This window comes from Denticeps clupeoides, chromosome 19 (assembly GCF_900700375.1).
Source record: "Denticeps clupeoides chromosome 19, fDenClu1.1, whole genome shotgun sequence".
NCBI classification, from domain to species: domain Eukaryota; kingdom Metazoa; phylum Chordata; class Actinopteri; order Clupeiformes; family Denticipitidae; genus Denticeps; species Denticeps clupeoides.
This window is the reverse complement of record NC_041725.1, coordinates 14682850-14704109: the sequence shown is the minus strand read 5'-3', so window position 1 is coordinate 14704109 and position 21260 is coordinate 14682850. Positions and strand designations below refer to the sequence as shown.

General features: G+C 46.7%; 1 protein-coding gene across 4 annotated transcripts; it reads right to left on the bottom strand.

Annotated features, from left to right (window-relative positions):
* Nucleotides 1-193: 193 nt before the first annotated feature.
* Nucleotides 194-21191, bottom strand: dgkd (diacylglycerol kinase delta). Of its 4 annotated transcripts, XM_028961361.1 has the most exons (31): nt 21000-21085; nt 20041-20222; nt 16284-16394; nt 16112-16192; nt 12744-12848; nt 12044-12176; nt 11397-11503; nt 10835-10960; nt 10650-10752; nt 10415-10577; nt 9444-9552; nt 9095-9234; nt 8539-8623; nt 8226-8320; nt 7860-7959; nt 7485-7734; nt 6892-7038; nt 6436-6564; nt 6234-6333; nt 6037-6147; nt 5836-5932; nt 5643-5750; nt 5439-5552; nt 5206-5340; nt 4905-5065; nt 4667-4778; nt 4425-4517; nt 3939-4058; nt 3544-3661; nt 2067-2197; nt 194-1164 (listed from the first exon to the last, which is right to left on the bottom strand). In XM_028961361.1, the coding sequence occupies exons 3-31, from the start codon at nt 16368-16370 to the stop codon at nt 1075-1077; spliced, it is 3450 nt and encodes a 1149-aa protein (XP_028817194.1). In that variant the 5' UTR covers nt 16371-16394; nt 20041-20222; nt 21000-21085; the 3' UTR covers nt 194-1074. The 4 variants fall into 4 exon arrangements, with proteins under 4 accessions (XP_028817194.1, XP_028817193.1, XP_028817196.1 ...); XM_028961360.1 differs by lacking the exon at nt 20041-20222 and having other exon boundaries at nt 21000-21191; XM_028961363.1 differs by lacking the exon at nt 20041-20222 and having other exon boundaries at nt 3939-4055; nt 21000-21191.
* Between the last annotated feature and the right edge of the window lie 69 nt (nt 21192-21260).

The window sequence follows — 21260 nt, the reverse complement described above, 5'->3', positions numbered from 1 at the left end:
CATACACATAATTTAACAATAAATACTGGACAGGCAAACCAAGTGGATGTCCCAGAGCTCTCAGTAACAAACGGGACATTTCAACGGGTCCTTGACAAGGGGCATGAAATGGTCTTGATAAAGAATCTGCCCCGCTGCCCAACACACACACGGAAACCTTTTGTCCACCAGTCAGAAGGCAGTGGTTCATATGTGTGTGTGTGTGTTTTTTTTTTTTTTTTTTTAACTTGTGAAACATGGTGTGGCATCTGAGATGGCCGCAGTCCTGGCTGATATGTGATTGGTAATCGGTTTTAAGGCAAAGTGGAGTTCTGTGTTCGAGGCGAGTCCTCGGCACTGCTCTACGCTCACAGCCCTTACATTCTTTAAAAGGTAAACGTCATCTTCAGCTCTCTTCAAAGCCTAATATCTGTCGTGGGAGACGTCCCACCGGGACACACAGTGAGTGGGAGAGTTACCAGGATAACTATGGCTTTAAAAATAAAAATTAAAATCTCAGGTGATTGTCACTGCTGTGGGTTTTGGGTCACAGTCAGAACTATTCTGGTCCACAATTAAAAGAGTGTTCCTGTGTCTCTGACATTTAAAAAGTATTTCATATAAGTCATACATAAATAAGGTAAAACGTTTCTCTCTTTTTTTTTTATATAAAAGAGCTAATTTTCTCGCCTTCCTAGTTCAAAACAGCATATTGGTCCACTACAATAAGGCCAGTTGAACCCAACACTGGTTCACTGCTCAGGAATTCTAGGTAGGCTGTGTTGTCTTGGCTTGTACCAACATGAGTGTTTTTTTTTTTTTTTTTTATGTTCTCCTGTGTGACAATGTTAGGGCCAGTTCTTTATTAACAATGATGACATCCTAGCTGTGGCTGACAGCTAAATGAGACACACCCATGTAATGATGTGGTGGAGGCGAGAAATGAAGGCACTGGGATCGGTTCTTTTCAATCCTGATGTGGCTTTAAAACGGAGCTACTGCATTTGGTCCCCGTGACAAGGCTTGATTAATATGGCTGGGGTCAGGTCTCATCTGATCGGATGGGTTGGCACACACAGGCGTACAGGAGAGACGCTAGGCCTCGCTGGCAGTGCTGCTCCGATTCAGTTCTCTGATACCCTGCAGGATGCGCTTCATGTGTCCCACCTTCGTCACCCCCAGGTCCTGGAATACATCATGCAGAAGTCAAGAGTCAAGGCAGAAGAACATCTGAATCCGGATAACCATGCCCAGTCTTGTCAGAATCACAAGCATAGTCATACTGATTAAATATTTTTTTGCATTGCTAAATCACAAATAAGACAGAGCATGTTTGCCTCTGGTTTGCCTGCATTTACAAAAAAAAAAAAAAGAAGGCTTTTTAGGTCCCCGTCTACACGATTAGGTCTTTCTCTAAAACTGGAAATTTCCTGTCTGATTTGGCCTAGAGTCCACATAAAACGGTGTTTCAGGGGTTCCACGGTGAATTTTTCTTTTCCGTATATTCTCAAAGTGCCTTCTTTCTTGTGAAAGCTCCTGACCTCCAACCGAACCATACATACACCAATGGTGGATAACACGTTTGTGTCTGAGCTGCAGCAGCTGCAGAAACTCAAAAAGCAACAAGAAATTCTCTCTATGGTGCACATTTCTATTGAAAAGATGAGGTTGGAAAACAACTACTTGCTGAACCAGACACCAAACAAGTAGAGTGCTTTGGGTGAGACGAGGGAGTTACAGCACCACTTACGTCTCCGTGTGGATGCAACCAAAAATGCATTTTAGAGATAAGCGTTTTTGTGTGGATGGGGCCGTAGAGGTGATGTCCCATGAGCCAAGCCCTCCTCAAGTCAGTCTTATAAAAAAGATTAATCAAATCTTCTTGTAAGTGAATATTGTGAATTTCGATTTTTCAGAAATCTTTCAAAATTAATTCCAATGACAGCACGGTACACATTATATAATATGATTACTGTGAAAATATTGGCATGTCTTTAGGCCATATTCCCAAGGAATGCAAAAAGAGAGAAAACACATGCAGAGGTGTGTGTGTGTGAGTGTGTGTGTAGCCCCTCCCCCAGACGAACCTTCAGGTCCCTCCTCTCCAGGTGCAGCAGCTCAGCGCCGCGCACGTCGTGCCTGATAAAGATCTCCTTGTACTCAGTGAGACAGTTGAGCTCGAGCCAGGTGGCCACCTCCTCCGTGCCCCACTGGTGCACTGCAGGAAGGGAAGTGCTTCAGAGCCCGGCCCACAGACACCCAGAAAACACCCGCGTGAGCCCCCCGCAACTCTGCCACGGCGTTACACAAGAGCCTTACTGGCCAATGACAGCAGGAGGTCCGGAATAGAATTTGCAATATGCAAATATTGCAAACATAACCAAATATTACACTTTTATGTTAAAGACTTATGTTAAACCCCATGTTTGCAATATTTGCATATTGGATCAATGTTTACTTGCAACAATTGCAATACTGTGGTCTGTAGCAGTCGCAAAAAACATTTCACTGCACATCATACCGTGTATGACTGTGTATGTGACAAATAAAATTTGAATTTGAATTCCAATCGGGGACGTGACTCAAGTGTTACAATTGAGTGGCAGCGTTCTGAAGGGCCTCAGTTATAAATCAGCCTGGTTCATTAGAATTTAAAAGGTCCCCTATCATGAAAATTTCACTTTGGAAGATTATTTAAGGTTAATATGAGTTCCCCTTGCCTGTCTGTGGTCCTGCAGTGGCTAGAAGTGCCGATAGGTGTAAGGAGTGCTTTGGTTTCTCATGGTTTTTCCACCAGGAGTATTTCTCACCCCTCCGCCTAAAACATTATCTCCAGCGACTGTCATGGCTTCCAAACGAGCGAAGCATTGCAGTTGCTCGGTGACTGGGTGTAAAAACGAGCACATGTATATTTTATTTAGTTCAGTCATGTGAGCCTCTGAACAAATAATGGGTTCACTTTCTTTTTCTGGGAAAACGCAGACATGACTTCCTGTCCGCGGCAAACACTGTGGTTGTTGAATGGTGTTGATGACGTCATTTCTGCGATTGTGTGCTCAGTTCTATAGGCCGCGCTCTTACTCGACCCGCCTCTCTCCTCCTCATTACCATTTAAAGCTACAGACACCGGAACGGCGCATCCTGGCCTTCCTTTCATGTGTAATGTACTGTACTACATATATTACTTATTATGATCGCACTATGGGGGTCTGCCAAAAAAAAAACAAAAAAAAAAAAAAAAAACTATTTCAATACACAGTATAAGATTGTACTGACAATACATCTATCTCATTGTGGGACTGGCTCAAAGAGGCTGCAATTTTGCACCAATGTTAAATTCCGAAAGAGACTTCAGATATAGTGTTAGAAGACCACTAAGGCCTATATAAAAGCAAAAAAAAATGTTCATGCCAGGGGACCTTTGAGTCGGAGTTCATTCTTTCCAGTGATCACATGCCCAGGTGGTCTTAGGAGAATCACATAAGTGTATTTTGGAAGGCAATAAAAAAAAGAAGGAAAGGGTAAAAAGGTCAGAGATGGGGGTTTTCGCCATGGTTGCAGTACCTGGCAGGTTGAGAGTGGAACAGGCCTCCTTGTTCTTGTTGTTTTTGTCCTTCTTGAATTTGGGAACAAGACGAAATTTGGCACTACGACTTCGCTTGGAAAAATCTGTCAGGTTGCCCTGCAGACAGGCAAATGTGAAAAAAAAAAAAAAAAAAAACTATATCAATAACAATAAATGCACTTAAATCAATTGGCCAATCACATTGGGAGAAAGCAGGAGGAAACAAGTCAACCACAACAGCAGGAAAGGTGTAGGGACAGGCATGTAGAGGGCTTCAACTCTGTTCTACTCTTCATGATTGAACTGAGTTGACCATGCAGCTCACATAGATTTAGAAGAGGCTGGATAGTAGCTGCTGTGGTGGAGAGGTGTTGCTATAGCGTTAGGAAGGTACCTCGTCGTCTCCTGGCTCTATGAGGTTGCACAGCCAGGAGATGTCTGCCAGCCGGCGCAGCTGCTGTGCCACCGTGCCAAGGGCAGTGGTCAGCTGCTCCTTCTGAGGAGGATCCAGCTGCTGAAAAGACCGTTGGGAGGAATCATGCATAAGCACCATATCTGTAAATATGCATACATGAGCGTGTAGACATTAACCAAACGAAAAACTCCTATCAAGAATATTTTTACCTTTATTCATCTTCAATCGTGATTATTAAGAAAGTCATGTTAAATGTTCAATTGTAAAAATAGTGTTTCAAAATAGTGACCACATCTGATTGCTGTAAGCAAAAATATCAGGATAGCCAAAACAAAGCAGCCCAATTTTTATGTGCAATCTGTCTTCTGACATTAGATTTATCACATTTCAAAGCAAAAATGTCCTGATGTGTAAAATACAGACCAAAAATACATCAAACACAAGGGTGCAATGATATGGACATACCATGCACATCTTTCCAGAAAGCAGCAGGTTTGTCTCGCTGTGAAGCGCCTTGACGTTGCTGACCATCTGAACGACAACGGTGCAGTTAAGACCCTGCAAAAAGAGACGAGTCATGTCAGCAGAAGGCACAGCAAGGTACAGTGACATCTGGCCCACACGGCGACCTGAGAGCAGGTCCAGTCCGTAACCACGGCCATCGATTGAGGCCGGCGGAGGAAGACATGCAGGCGCAGCACACCTACCTCGCTGCTGTTGGAGTTGGCGTAGACCACGTCCATGGCTTTGGAGCTGGCGTTGACGGCGTGGGCAAGTTCCTGTTCCATGGTGTGGTGAGACTGCGCTATTTCACGGATGCTGTGACAAAATCGGACATGACAGGGTCGCATAAATACAGGCCCTTTAACCTAGCTATGCATACATTATACCTGAGAGTTAAAGACACTTAGAAAAGCACAAACCCACGAACGCAACGATCGTTACCTATGTATGAGCGCGCCGGCTGCCTGGCCAAACAGGTTGATCTGAGCCGCCTCTTCCTCTGACACAATCTCGGGTGTCAGTGGCAGCTGCGCCTGGGCAGACGGCCGAGGGAACTCGCACTTCTGCTTGTCTTCCCAGGACTTGAGCGTGTTCTCGAACGCCTAAACAGGACCCAAGGGAGAGCACTCAGTCTGGAGTTTACACGCGGTCAACACCCGGTGGCCCTCAGTTCTACCTGCTTTCAGCAAATTCCATTTATTAGTTTACTTTTTGTAACTGTTTGAGTATCAGACACACTCACCCTGTCTCTGGTCAGAGTCTGAGTGCGGTTCTTGTGCATAATACGGATGTAGCCGGGTGGCTGGATCCACGCCTCTCCATCCACCTGCACCGGGACCCCCTCGTCCCCCAGTATGGTGATCTTTACCATTCGACACTGTGGAATGGACACGGTCGGAAACAGGCGTGGCGCGTTGACATCGTCTTTAACGTTGAACTGGCCGCGTAACAGGAGCGCGCAGAACTGGTACCCACCTGAGCGATGCGGTGATGCTGCAGGTTGATGACGCGGGACACGGCCATCTGCATGCTGCCAAACACGGCCACGACTTCTAGGATCTTATCATCAAATGACGGAGCTGTAAACGTCTGCATACGGGGAAGAAAAAAAAAAACATTTTGAATGATTCCTTGTGATTTTTTTTTCCTTCATGATTTCTGTATTCGTTGTTAACTTACATCATCCTCTTTGGTTCCTCCCCAGAAGTTGGTTCCGCCAGCGTAGCTAGGGATGTTGAGCACAGCGATGCCCTGGAGGCTCGGGAGAGGGATGGGCCGGCCATCACACTGCAGAGACACACACACACATTATACATTTCTGATAGTTATTATTAACTTGTTATTTAAAGCAAAAAAAACTAAAAAAACTCACCTCCAGCAGCACCCTCTGTTCTAGGTTCTTGTATGTGCGGTGCAACAACTCCTTTGTGCCCAGCACTCCGTACCACATCATGTTCTTAGTGCGACTCCTGCATAAAGTCAAAATAAGAATAAAAATAGGAAACCATAATTAATAAATCAGCTAATGGCATTTTTATAATGTCAGAATGTAAAAAGTGAAAGTTCTGGTTACCTGCACTTTTCAGGGTGCTCGTCCCGCTTGTTGTTGAAGTCCAGGGAGATTTTGGCATCCAGTCCGATCCCAAAGTAGTTGTTCATCACGCACTTCTCAGTGTAACAGTCGCTGGAAGTTGAGGTGAGGGTAGCGAGGTGAGCTGGGAAAGGTTAAATCATGTAAAACGGAAGGGAGAAACGTCTGAGGGCACTTACAGGACATTCTCCGGATCAACGCTGAAGGGGTCGGCGTTGACCAGCAGCCTACTGATGACGGAGCTACTGGAAAGGGAGCCGGACATTCCTGCCCTAAGACCTGAATGCACACTTAAATGATTAGATGCAACCTTAAACATACATTAAATGATACATTAACACACATAAGAAATAGCTAAAAATGGGTGAAAGTGGGTCTTACTTGGGTAAAGAACCTTGGTGTTAAGCATGGGCATGTTCTCCCTACTTCCTGTCTGGGCAGGAAGCGATGCGGAACTGCCTATTGACAGGCTTCCCTTGCTGATGAGCTTCTCACAGGGGGTTTTAGAGACTGTATGAAGACACATTCAACACAGACTGTAACTCTGGCCAGAGGGGACCCAACTCACAGCACACTAAAACAATCACCCCAGCAACGGGAGCAAAAAACCCGTTTCCAAAAGAAAGGGGGGGCAGTAAAAACTTTATTACGTTGAAGAGCCTGGTGTTTTTACTGTTAAGGTGCATGGTAAACATGTTATTTTGAGAAGTAAGGTAGCTTCAGTGGTCCCTTCCAGGAAACCAGAACAATGGAAAGCTCAGCGGGTCTGCTGCTTGTCACCAAGCACGAGAGACGCGAGTGACCTAATTAACTTCCTCAGTCGCTGTCCGCTCTCACCTCGACGCGTCTGCCGGGGCCGGCCGCTGCTGCACAATGCGTTGCCGCTGTAGGACGACTGCAGGGACAGGTCGTCCTCGTCCTCCTCCTCCACTCCAGTCCCCAAAGTGAAGACCTCCTGGGTCTGGGCATTCTGCTCATCAACCGCTGAGAAAGAAAAGGTGCATTTGTAAATGATTCTAATAATTCACACTTACATTTTTGACATTAATGTACTGAAAAGATTTTGGATTTTGCTCTGTGCTTTTTCATTTGTATCTTCCTTGAGGGGAAAAAAAGACAGAAGTGCTGTACAGACCAAAGCTTCTGATCGATCATGCTCTTGCACATGAAAGAGTCTTCAGTGTAGTCTGACATAACTACAAATGTGACTTTTTATTAATAAAACCACATAAGGGTGGATTTACAACTAGGAGTTTTTTTTATATTAAACCCCTGTGCGTGTGTCTGTGCCTTTGAAAAGATCAGCCAGAGGTTTAAACGATTAAAAAATATATATATTTTAAAATTTGTATTATTGCCTTTTTAATAATTTTACAGTTTCATGTTCGGACTGGGTATGACTGCATGTGTGTATGTGTCTATGAATGCACCTTTCTCTGTGTGCTCTATAATCTGCCTGATTGCTTTCTTCAGGCTGTTCGCTCGGAGCATGAGCTGCTCTCTGGGTTTAAAGATGGCAGCAGCGGTGCGGGGCGAGCAAGGGGCGCTGGGTGCTGTAGGAGGAGGCGCCAGCACCCCCTCCACCTCCTCAGGGATGGTCGGAGGCATGACTGTGGAGGCCTGTGACTCCTCATTCAGCGTCTTCAGTAGGGAGTCCAGTTTTTCCTTCAGAACTCCACACTACACACAAAAATGAAAGAAAGAAAGAACTTAAGTTGTGTATGTGCAAATGAGTTGCCAAGTGATCAAAGGAATTTATACTTCATACTTCATACATTTCAATGCATCAAATGGGGCCGTTTTACCTTTTTAGCCATGGCCTCTGACTCCTCTGAACTCTCTGTGTTCCTCTCGTACGCCTTCCCCACTCTGGCTACGAAGTCCTTCACCGTTTCACACAGAACTCTGCACGACACACAACACAGTTTAGACGGAGGAATATTTCACCTCTGACAAGTCTGTTTTATAGTAGCCTAGGGGGCAACACACTTGCCTATGAGCCAGAAGACCCAGGTTCAAACCCCACTTACTACCATTGTGACCCTGAGCAAGACACTCAACCCTGGGGGGGGACTGTCCCTGTAACTACTGATTGCAAGTCTCCCTGGATACGGGTGTCTGATAAATGCTGTACATGTAAATCTAAAAGGTGCTCAGTAGAGGAGGCTCACTTGGCGGAGGAGATGACAACCGAGTGCTGATCCGAGGTCAGAATCTTGGACAGATGAGCCGCTACTGAGTCCTCATAGGTCAAGATTTGCTGCACCTGAAAGAAGTGTGGGGGGAACCTTCAATTAGTTAATGAAGTGTAGTATGAATATGAATATCATTATTTTAAAAACTAACAAGAGACTTTGAGAGATTTTTCTTTATTAAAAGCACACTTCTACCCTAACCCCACACCAGACACTCTTGGCCTTATCTTGGCTACTAGGTAAACATTATTATCCTGTCTGATGCAACAAGGAAGTTCTTCATCTGCACCTCAGAGTCGTCGCTGCAGTCCTCCGTCACCGTGGACGTGGAATGCTGCCGTGGAAATTTGGTCTCGTAAACCATGATGCTCCACCTGCACGTGGACAAATGACATTTGATTAACGAAAAAGACACTCTGATCCTACGTAGGGAGAATTCTGTGCCACATTTAAAATATATAATAAAAAAAAAAAAACAGATAAATGGAACATTTCATTTCTGAATATCTCAAAACAAACTAATTAAACAAATGTAAAAAACAGTTCTGCAACCTCTGTGAAAATGAATTTTTGTTACACGGAAATACAGTAAATTAGAACAGGATGTGTTATGTTGCATAATTATGAAAATTATGAATTCTGCAAATTATTCTGGTTCTGCACCCATGGTTTGCTATCATATGACTTATGAAAGCCAACAAAGGCTTAGTCTGCCCAGCTTGTTCCAGCTCGCACTCTGATTAGTTGAGAAAAATTCCAGTTTCACGCTCCAATCGTTGTAAGGTTCGACATTTAAACAAACGTGGGCAAAAAAAGCTGAACTGGACTTATCTGCGCTTCCTCACCTGTCCAGCATTTTGGTGCTGGCCCGTTCCAGCTTCTCCAGGATCTGCGGCAGCTGCGCGTCATCGTCGCAGGCTGAGCCCCATCCCAGCACACGTGCCAGGTCGTTCCCTGTGCCCAGTGGCAGAACGCCCAGCTGGCACTGCAGCGAGAAGAATCATCCCCATTAATACTTGATGGATGTATACACAAGAAAAAAGGCAAGAGATAACCGTCGGCCCGGCGCTAAAAATATCGTCCTCCAGGGGCCTGAGCGTGGACAACCAGCATATGCTTCAGTAAATACAGACACACACACAACATTCTTAAAGATAACTGGTGTATATCGGTCATTCCCCAGCCGGGCCTCACCTGTTTATGGAGCATGAGCACGTCGATCTCAGACAGCACCCATCCCACGCTGCCATCCCCACCGCACACCAGAATCCTAAACGTGTCGAATTTCTGGAAAAGGCGAAGCCTTCCAGAGGGAGTAAAAAATAAAGAATAAAAAAAAGCATAAAAAATGTAAGCAAAACAAGGAGCCGATCCAAAAAATGCTTTTCTTCTAGAGCCAGTTAAAACACCAGCTCAGCATAACAATACGCATGGAGGGCCTCGGTGGAATTTTCTGGAACGGGAACGAGTTGTTTTTGGATTTGGAAGGGGCGCAGATGTATGCAGGCAGAGATTCGCCTTGATACAAGTGACTAAGCGATTGAACCCTTTCAGCCCACGTGCAGCACATTTTTTGAGGGGTCGTGCACCGCATGCATGGTCCCAGGAGTGAAAATTGTGTGGCCTTTAACTGTGAGCGAGTGTGCAGTTTGCGTGTGTGTGTGTGTGTGTGTGTGTGTGTGTGTGAGAGAGAGGACAGAGTGTTCTTGAGTGCATCAGTGCCATACTACACCACTTTGTCTCTCTAAGACAGAAACCAAAAGGTTCCGGTTATCAGTTCAGATGGTTTTGGGCATGGTTTCTACAGCATGGGGTAGCCTATAATTAAAGTAAAGCGCCACTGCAAATAATAAAACGTCATCTGAATAAGGTACTTTCCGAAAAAACTACAGTAATTGTGAAAATGATTTTCTGATTATAACCCAGATTATCAAAAACATTTACTGCCATTTTATGCCACTGTTTTAGAAAATGCATTTTGTATGTAGCGAACTGTAGTCACTTTGCTGTTCCACACATTCAACACAAAAACGGCCTTTTCGGCGTTTTATTGTGGAAAAACAGCGTCCTTCGTGCCACTGTTGGGGGTTGAGGGCGTAAGAGAGACTATGTTTGCAGAACGTGTGGCTGTATCTGTGTGTGAATGTGCATGTTTACACTCTCACCCGAGATGTGGGCCACCGTTCATCAGGTCGAACACCTGCGCCGGGTTGAGAAGCTGCTTGAAACGTCGGAGGAACTTCACGCCCTGGTTGTCTCCGCTCTTGGAGTTGACAAACACCAGCAGGGGGCTTGTGCACGAGGGGGGACAGGTGGCCTTCCAGAACCCTGAGAACAGGAAATGATGCAGGGGCTCAAAATAGAACACACACCGGTTCCCATCGTTACCGCATAACTCACCGTCTGAGTCTATGCTGTTCAGGGCGGTGGGTGGGATGACGGACACTTTACACTGGCCAAGGGGACACTTAGAGGACAGCTGCTCTTTACACGTCGTGTGAACCTGCAAAGTAAAACCAGACGCGTTACACACACTAGTTGTGCACTGGCCGCGGTCTTAAGTAACGCAGGGTGTCGCTACCCACCATGGCTTTACACCACAGGCAGCGCCAGTCCTGTAGCCGCAGGACACTGCCGCACGTCTTGTCACACACTGTGCACTTGGCGCTGACCGGCAGGTTCCCCTCCAGCCACTGGTGCGGCATGGAAATCTGGACACGAAGAGAGAAAAAAAATCCCAAAAATATTGTGCCTGTTTTTTTTTTTTATTTTTCTTTTGTAAAAGAAAGTAATTGTCTTAGAAACAACCAGCAGCGAACCAGACAAAAAATATATTTAAAATATATTTATTTCCGCATGAAAAGAACGGATGGACAACATCAGCAAAGACACAGAAGTGTGTTCTTGGTGAACAGAGTTGTAAACTCGACGCCACAAGGGAACCAATCCCCTCAAAACCGAAAGTCAATACACCGGGAGGTTGAGAGTGAAAAGACGCGACCGTTGCCACCTTGGTGGCTCCATCACTGGCTCCGCCCAGGACCTCACTCACCGGGCCACAGCAGGTCGGGAGAAAAGGCGAGTGGTTCATTAAATTCCGCCGTGTCTCGTTAGGTGAACAGGGGTATCGGATTCTCTGTCACTCACCCCGTCCTCATCCTCGATGATGTCCTTGCCAATCGAAGCCAGCGTGGTCCACTTGCAGTTATTGGTGGCCCGCACTGCACAGCGCTTGTGGGCCTTGAACTTGCACACTGAAGAGGAAATGGAAATTCATTTAGGAATAATGGAAACACACGCCGCCTCTGTAAAGTCGCATGAAATGACACCAGCGTTGACCACCTCTGTGTCTGCTGTTACATTGATCTGTGTGTCAAATTTCACATTGCTGTGTGCCGTGCAGGTCACATGACTTTAAACAGACCAGCCTCTCATTCATCAAAGGGCCCATGGAGCAACAGGAGTTTGTTCTTTAGCAGGCCCTCGTAAAGAAATTTGTTCCCCCTGTAAGACCTCCCCCGAGAGCGCCGCATTCTTTGGCCGGGCTCCGGCGGCCCAATGACGTCAAAGGGAAGACAGGAAGAGCCGATGTGTTTCTTCGGTCCCTCGGGCCCGCGGCCCAACACTGACAGACAAAGTGATGCTTATGCTGAGCGAAGTCATTAATGGGGAATACGCTCGCTCGGGCCCGCTGACCTTGTACGCTCGTACAAAAACAACCAAAAAAAAAAAAAAAAAAAAAGAAGAAGCGGCGCCGAGAGGTGCTGAAGGACGGCTGACGTCCGAGCTGTTACCTTCACACGAGAGGCCGTGGGACGTGACCCCGGACAGCGCCTCCCGACAGACGTTGCAGTAGGTGGGCCTGGCGTGCGAGCAGGCGTACCAGTTGTGCATCCCGGAGAAATGGTCCATGCTGTACTGGGTGGACTGATAAAAGATACAGAGAGGGAAGACAAGCGTGAGGCAGACAGATGGATGGACGTGTGGACAGAGAGAGAAAGAAAGAGAAAATACGTCAAACGGAATTACAGATGGACCAATAAAAAAATATGACATTATTTCATTATGATGAATAAGTCTTATCTAAATCATAGATTATCAATATGCTACAACTAAGCACTAATATCAAGATTTTGCTTTAATATCTACAATTAGAGATATTCAATAGAGCTTTGGCTTTCCGTAATGCTTATTTGTACAACCAGTCAGCAAAAATGTGGAAATACTATTACAATACATTCTGATTGCAAATTGCACTGATTTCTTTAACCCTAAAAGAGCCATTGACTACCATAATATACCTATTATTCAGGTATAATAACATAATCTGTAAGTAAAATATTCATGGGTTACTCATCTGACACTCTTGTCTGTTTTAGGACAAAGTAATTTGAGTTTCTCTTCTTCAGTTAACAGGGTGTAATAACCTGTATCATTTACAGTATGACAGGGATCAAGAAGGCATTTTAGGCAAGTTGAGACTCTTGGGCTCACCTCAAAGTTCTCCCTGTTCTGCACACTCTTCAGCGCTGCCATCCAGTCCTCCATCTCTTTCCTGTTCTCGGCACACAGAATAAGGCGCCGGCACGGTGTGATGATCTACAGAAAGAGAGAGAGATAAACCAAGCATGGTTATGCACCAATATTATACCACGGTTAGTTCTGACCTGGATAATGTCACTCTGACGCACTTTGTTGGATGTCATTCTGACTTATTAAACTGTTTATGGCGGCTGCTGAATGACATTGCTGAGGAACAGCTGGATCATAGTTAGAACTACTAGAACTTTCTACTATAATGCAATGAAAGTCGTGCTATTCCTTTAAAGGGCAGGGTTATTCCTTCATAGTCGTCTGAAAGCCTGACGCTAAACAATTCACAGTGAGAAATATTCAAAACACAATTTTCTTTCTACTTTCTGCTTATCGACATCCACAAGGACAACATGTGACCAAATAAGCATGAAGAAGGAAAAAAAAAAAAAACCAACGAGAGAGCAGCCAGAAACAACTGCAGGGCAGCTTCTCATCTGCGATCAGAGAAATTCTCAGAACCCGAGGAGCTGAAAACCACAGCAGTGTACAGAAATAGCAGCGGTGAGACTCAGAAATAAACCGAGCAACGGATGTGTTATGGAGTCATGTGAAACCCCAGAGGACCAAAAACTTCTGAGAACAATCAGAGCGATCAGCGGTTGAGCAATGAAATGCAGCGAAATAAACGGACAGAAATGTGTATCTTTGCAGGAGCCCGTGGAATTGGGAGCAAACTCCATCTGGAACATTTCCAGAAGATGGAAAACGGTGATAAGGCACAAAGCAGATAGTATATAAATACAGTAAAAAGGCATAAACCCCAGTTCTCATTTGCAAAGGTTTATTGGTCGTATTAGGAATCACTAGATTTTGTCAGGAATCAGGTCATCGAGGTAACTCAAGTCTAAATGTCCTGCAGAACGAGTCTCCTCAAATCCCTTTCATGGAGTGACCCAATCCTACACAGATTAGTTCTTTTCATGAACCAGTCCACAAAGAGCTGAGTGCTAATATACGAAAAATGTCCAACAATGTGCAAAAACGGAAGCGTTTAAGGAAGCGGCCCGGTAATCACAAGGTTGCCGGTTCGAATCCCGAGACGCCAAGGTGTCACTGAGCAAAGCACCGTCCCAACACACTGCTCCCCGGGCGCCTGTCATGGCTGCCCACTCGTAAAGAAGAGATGCGTAAAGGGGGTCACATGTGGAGGCTGTCGCCAGGCGACTTCGCCCACCGCTGGAGTCAGTTTCCCCGTCCATTTCCTCCACAGCTGCATCTCAAAGACGCTTGTGTTCCCAGATGGATAAAAATAGACACGCTGCCTTTCTTTTGGCAGGGTGCAACTCACACACACACACACACACACACACACACACACACAAAGCAACTGGTCAAAATGACAAACCCCCATAAAAACGTCTCATATGTTTAATCCTCAGGAGAACGCAATGTACACAGAGGCAGCATATGAAAATACACTGACGCACACAGACGCATTCATCACTCTGTGACTGGTCTGGAAGCTCAGAAGAGCCCCAGAGAGAGAGAGAGAGAGACACACACACACACACACACAAACAGAAGTCATGAATGAGACGAAGAGAAACAACCCAGACGACAGTTAGGAGTGCAGAGGATGAGACCTGCGTTGTGTCTGAGAGATAAATATCAAACCAGCTCACTTACTCACTCTCTCTCTCTCTCACTCACACACACACACAAACACACACACACACACACCCCTGCTTTATCACAGCATATGACTATCCCAAGGGCAGAACTGTACTACTTGTTTTTAACCCTGGCAAATGACAGCATTATCGCAGCAGGTTTATCTTTCAGCTGCTGGGAGGGACCTTCTGTGTGTGTGTGTGTGTGTGTGTGTGTGTGTGTGTGTGTGTCAGAATAGTTTTCATAGTGAGAGATCTCTCGTTACACCGAGTATTTGGCATCTGACAGGTCAGTGGAGAACGAGTCCCGCTCTCAAGTAGGGGACTGTGAGATATAATCTACACACACAGAGAAAGCTTGAATCATTCATTCATACACAACTACACACGTGGAAAGACAGTGTAATACGTATACGTCACAGCAATATAAACACACACACACACACACACACACACACACACACACACACACACACACACACAACGGACTGGGAGAAAACAGTGTGAAACACACCAGGCATTCTGCTTCCCCACCCAGACATGCTCATTCCATACATTTTTCTGCCTTACTTCCAGCTCCAAATCCCACTCCAGTTCCCTGGGAGCAGCCCCGGTCCCCAGGCTGTCTCAGCGGGGGACGGCAGCCTCTGTGTGCCGCTGTCCAGTTGGGGACCCTGGGATTCCCACGTTCCGACCTCCCGATGCGGCCGCTTCTCGCCGCCGTATCCGGCCGGTCCGTTTCAGGCAGCTAATAAACGCCGCAGTGCCCGATGGCCGCCAGCGCTTCACCGAGAGCCCCTCACTCCCCCTGCACCTCCCCAGTTTTCCCCTTCCTCCGGCTTCAGCCGCAGCTCCGCTCCGCTCCGTTCCAGGCTGCGGGCTAACAGGCCCCTCCCTAATCCGCTAGAGTGACTCAGATGGACTTCCTGCCGTTACGTCAAATCACCATGGCGGGGGGTGGGGGCGAGGGGAGGAGGGGCCTGGGCTGGTAAAGGGGAGGGGTGAAGGCCACCGAGCAAGACAGGTTCACACACACACACACACACACACACACACACACAGATGTTCCCTCATCCAGACACATGTGCACAATACACAAAAAAATCCCATGATAGACAACCAAACACACACACACACACACACACACACACACACAATGAAATAGGGTGGTAGTAGCCTAGCGGGTAACACACTCGCCTGTGATCCAGAAGACCCAGGTTCAAATCCCACTTACTACCATTGTGTCCCTGAGCAAGACACTTAACCCTAAGTTGCTCCAGGGGGACTGTCCCTGTAACTACTGATTGTAAGTCGCTCTGGATAAGGGCGTCTGATAAATGCTGTAAATGTAAATGAAATAAACCTCCACAACACACACACAGAGCCCATTGAAATAGCTGCACACTGCAGAACAAACGGATACTCGCTGGCAAACACAGCCTCACCCAGCTATTACAACTAAATCTGTCCAAAGGCCGACTACAATCACACTTCTGAGTAAAATCGCAAAGTCCAAAAATGACTCAAAAGACGTCTTATCTTCACGTGTCGTCAAATCCTTAGTCGGTTTAAATAATGGGAATAAATGCGTTAGGGGGCGTCCTCGTCCAGAACTTGATGAAACTAGGCTGAGGTGGTCACAGACGAGAGACTCACCGTGAAGCTGTTGTTGACGTTCTTGGTGCTGGACTCGGCCACGCTGGCATCGGTCAGGTCCACCTCGTCGAAGATGATGGACTGAATGGCACAGAAGGAGAGGTCGGCCTCGTGAACTTTGACCCCACCAAGGCAGCGGCTCTGCGCCCAACATGCAAAGAACAGCACCGACCTTGGCCGTCTGGGCGTAGTACAGCGTCCTCCCGCGGAGTTTGAAGTAGCGTCTTTTCCAGCGCTGGAAGGAGTTGGTCTGTTTCATCAGCTTGCCCTCTTTCAGGATCGTCTGCAGACAAAGACGAAGCACAGAGGAGCCTTTCAGCACCAGCGCCAAGTCTCTCAAGGACAAAGGGTCAAGAGGAAGTGCAAGAATTATCCAAAAAACCATCACAATCGTAACCATGAGGTCACACAAGCCTCTGCCAACGCGCTGCATTACGTCCAGAACATCCTTGGGAAACCCAGTATTGAATGTTCACAACTCTTAAAAAGCCACCATCAGAGTCATTCCTCGCACCATCTCCACAGAAGGCCGATATTTCAGAGCTGCCCAACAAGCAAATTCCTGCAAATTTGTACTCCAGTTCCTTAAAGACACCAGCGTGTTGCCTTATAAATACACACAATCCATGAACAAAAATTACACACATTTACAAATCAATTAACAATACACACACACACACAGACAGCATTCCTCAGTGGAAGTGCAGCCCGCCACTCCCTAGCGGTTAAGGAAACGTAACCGCAATCAGAAGGTCGCCGGTTCGAATCCCGATCCGCCATGGTGCCACTGAGCAAAGCACCGTCCCCACACACTGCTCCCCGGGCGTCTGTCAGGGCTGCCCACTGCTCACCAATGGTGATGATTAAAAGCAGAGGACACATATCGCTGTTCGTCGTTCACCATGTGCTGCGCTGCAGAGTTTCACATTGACAATCGCTTCACTTCACTGATGCGAGGTCACCAAATTCCCCACCTCTCTGATCAATGGCCACTGGTGGGACCACTCAACTGCCACAGCGTTCCAGTCAATAGCACATAACCTCCAGCAGTACTCGTCGATGGCCATTAAAAGTTAACAACCCCCCTCAAGTACGTCCTTGAGATACTGGCAGGACGTTTCCTTATCAAAAATATTGATATTCATCAAAATGCTTGAGCAGCATAAAGACAAATAAATGAATGTACGTAAATACTCAACAAGGGACTTCCAAAGGGACTTTTTTTTGTAACAACAATCAAATGTGTCATAAAAAAATAAGTGATACTGATAGCAGCTGGATTTATGGGGGTCAATGCAAATGCCCTGCAGTTCCTCACACGGTCCAGTAGGGGGCAGCAGAGGCCCCTTCTGAATCGAGCGCATCTGAACCCGCTTCCCATTCATCCTCAACGTGGAGCCAAAAATAGCTCTTCCCCTGCTGCGAACCGCACAGGCGCTCTTTATCCAGACCACGGTTTCTGCAGCTTTAAGGAAGCCAAATTTAAGGCGTTTAAAAAGCTTATTTCCAAGGTCACCTTCATCAAAATTAAGACCCTTCATCGGGGTCGTCAACTACATTTCTGCAGACAAAAACTCCAGACTTTTTGGCATTGTGGCACTGTTAGGGCTAGATGCTCTTCTAAACTACAGTGTTAACTGTATTTTATCATAAGCGATAAATGATTATTTGATATATTAATTTTCCTTCCAAGTTTCTGCCTTTGTCAATGTTACCAGACTCATATTACCTGAAGTGCAGCAAACCACTAGAGGTTGACTGCGATACTTTCGCTTTCTTATTTCAGGGCTGCACAATTCTTATTGCAATTACTGAGATCAATATTGCGACATGACAAATGGCCCTTGCTTGCCTATCAACAAATAAATAAATAACTAAATGAATAATTACAAAATCTTTACATCAGTGCCAATCTTATTTTCCCAATACTGCATCTAAGAAAAAAAAAAACATATTAAACATATTAGAATTTCGCCAAATTATCTAGAAGTTACCAGCAAATAAATGTATTGGGTCCACAGTATCTTTAACTCTGGATTTAAGGATTACTAATGATTTTTTATTTGATTTAAGGCCTTCATTTTTGAAAATCCACAGACACCCTGCCAGACCTCCCCAAGCCTTCCTCTACATCCGACGGACGATCTCGGATCGCAGATTAGGCCAAACTCTAGACCAGCGGGGAACTTTGCAGCAGCACAGCGATGGTGTAGGTCTTGCGCTCAAAACCACTGAACTCTTGAGTAATGCGGCCCAGTGTGGATCCCGGCAAAGCAAAAATAGCAACAAAACCCCCCAAAAAAAATTTTAAATACCGACGGATAAAGGACGGAAGATTTCTGCCAGACCTTAACGTAGCACGCGTCCATGTCAGCGGCTGCATCCAATCACGACGGGTGGTTTTTTTTTTTCCTGCCACGCCTTGGCGCAGGGCACGCAGCATCTACCCCGGCGGGGTCAGAGCTAACGCGGTTTACCTGAACGCCGGGGTTGGGCGAGACGCTCCTCGACAGGAAACCTGACCCGGTCGGCCGAGATGCTGCGATGTCTGCAGCTCGCCGGGCGCCGCGCAGCGGATGCGGTCGGACGCCCGCTTGCGAGAAAGTGCCGCGAGGCATGCGTCGCATGAGAGGACATGCGCCCCGCGGCCAACTTTTATCGTTTTTTTTTTTTTATGTCTAGAGTCCGTGCATTTTTGCGTGTGTGGACGCGTGCTGGTATGTAGCTCTGCATATTTAAAAGGGTAGTTAGCCCGCACACATCTTATATTTAACACTCATGTATTTCTTTCTTCTGTCAAATTTACATTTACAGCATTTATCAGATGCCCTTGTCCAGAGCGATTTACAATCAGTAGTTACAGGGACAGTCCCCCCTGGAGCAACTTAAGGTTAAGTGTCCTGCTCAGGGACACAATGGTAGTAAGCGGGATTTGAACCTGGGTCTTCTGGTTCACAGGCGAGTGTCTTACCCACTAGGCCACTACCACCCTCTTTAGAGCAAAACGCTTTAAAAACTGCTTTATATCCAAATAATTTAGTACAATTTACTATTAAAGAATCAACTTAATGACAATGAAACAGGTTTAGGTATATACAATATTTTAAAATATAATACTGTGCCAACATTAGGATTACATTACAGATGTTTTTACAGCTGTAAAATGTCGAGCATATTACTGTACTAGAGTTGGTCAGAATTTGTTATAATTCACTATTAAAGAATCAAATTAATGACGATAAAACATGTTTAGTTGCATATAATATTTCAAAATATAAAATTGTGCCGAGATTAGGATTAGGATGCACAAATCCAGCGCGATCTCGCAGTGACTTCAGAAGATCACTTATTTACGGCTGCGCAAACAAAAAATGGGACACCTAGTGAGGACACATCAATATTCAGCAGTCACCACGTAAGACACAAATCAACGCAAACGAAATGCATAAACCTACAAGACGGATCAAACGGTGAACCAACCCAATAATCCAGCCCTGGTTTTAATCTCAGCAACTAAAAAAAACCCAGAACCATCAGGAGGTCGAACGGTTACTGACCGTATACTTACGTTCGCCAAGCTGCTGTCTCACATGTTTAGTGTCTGCGATGTACAGAGACAGACGCACTCACAACAAAATATTCCTACATTTTATTTAGGACCTTAATTTATGAATGTAGGGTGGTAGTAGCCTAGTGGCTACACTCCCCTATGAACCAGAAGAGCCAGGTTCAAATCCCACTTACTACCATTGTGTCCCTGAGCAAGACATTTAACCCTGAGTGTCTCCAAGGGGGGACTGTCCCTGTAACTACTGATTGCAAGTCGTTCTGGATAAGGGCGTCTGGTAAGTGCTGTAGTGCTGTTTCTGCCCAGGAAATCATGAAGCAGGTAAAACCACCACAGCATCATGTGGAAGCGACCGAGTTACCTATTTCCCGTCCGCAGCACCACGCGGCACCGCAGTCCCGTGGGACAAAGAGCAGACGAGGGACAACGGGGCACGGGGGGTCAAAATTAAACTCTCCTTTGACCTTTCGCTGCCTCGGGGGGAGGCCCGTTGCTACGGCAACCTTCCCGGCGACCTCTTTCATCAACACCTGTAGCCAGGTCCTGTGTAAAACAAACAAAAAAAAGGGACAACCGCCCAGTGACCTTTGTGGCACCACCGGGGATCAGCCGAAGCCACCATGTCTCCTCATCATATTCCCACATTCCCAAAATAACACGCTTCTGTCCAGACGTCAGTCGTGATCACAAGCTCGGATCCCCTCTCCCTGGATCCAGAGACCACCATCAACAAATCACTGATGTCAATAAAATAAAATAAAAAAGTTTATCGTGGGACGCGTTTAAAACACGCACACAAACACACACACACACACACACACACACACACACACACACACTAAAAAAACCATCCGCCTAAACTGATGAACGGCGTTTATTTTTAGTTTCTCGTGGGGGGCAAAAAAAATAAAAAAATAAAAATAAAACCGAGGAGACTTTTATTTGTGTTTTATTGAATGGAGTTGAATTGAAGTTCCCCTGGACCCCCGACTTTTTTCCCCTGGAACCCCGGCCCGAACTGTTGCGCGGCTCGGAACCGGAGGACGGCTCCGGCCACGCATCCTCCGCCCGGCCGCTAGCGCGCACACACACGGCGGCTCAGAAAGCGACGCTCCAGCCGGCCAGAGAGACCGCGAGTGGCGAGGGGTCAGGAAAGCTCGGGGCTTTTTAAGTGGCCTCGGCGGCGGAGCTAGCAGCCGGACAGGCGCGTCCGTCCGTCCGTCCGTCCCACCAACCGACCGACCGACCGACCGACCGCGCATGCAGAGCGGCGTCCGGCGCTCCGGCGTGGAGCCCCCGCGACAGGAAACGCGGCGTTACCTTGCTCCGGATCTGGCCCGACGTGGACACTTTGCGGATCAGCTTCTGCGGCGAGCCGTGCTCCTGCTCCGGTTCGCTGTCCGAAGATTCCTCCAAGCATCTGGCCGCGGCCTCGGCGCCGACCGCCACCGCCATCCTTACATTTACCCCGGGGGAACCATACAGTAACGGCGGGGGCGGCGGGCGCCCCCTGCGGTCAAGTGGCGCACTGCCGCCGGACAGGATGGCGGTGAACCGCGGCGCGCCATCTGGTGGTCGGTT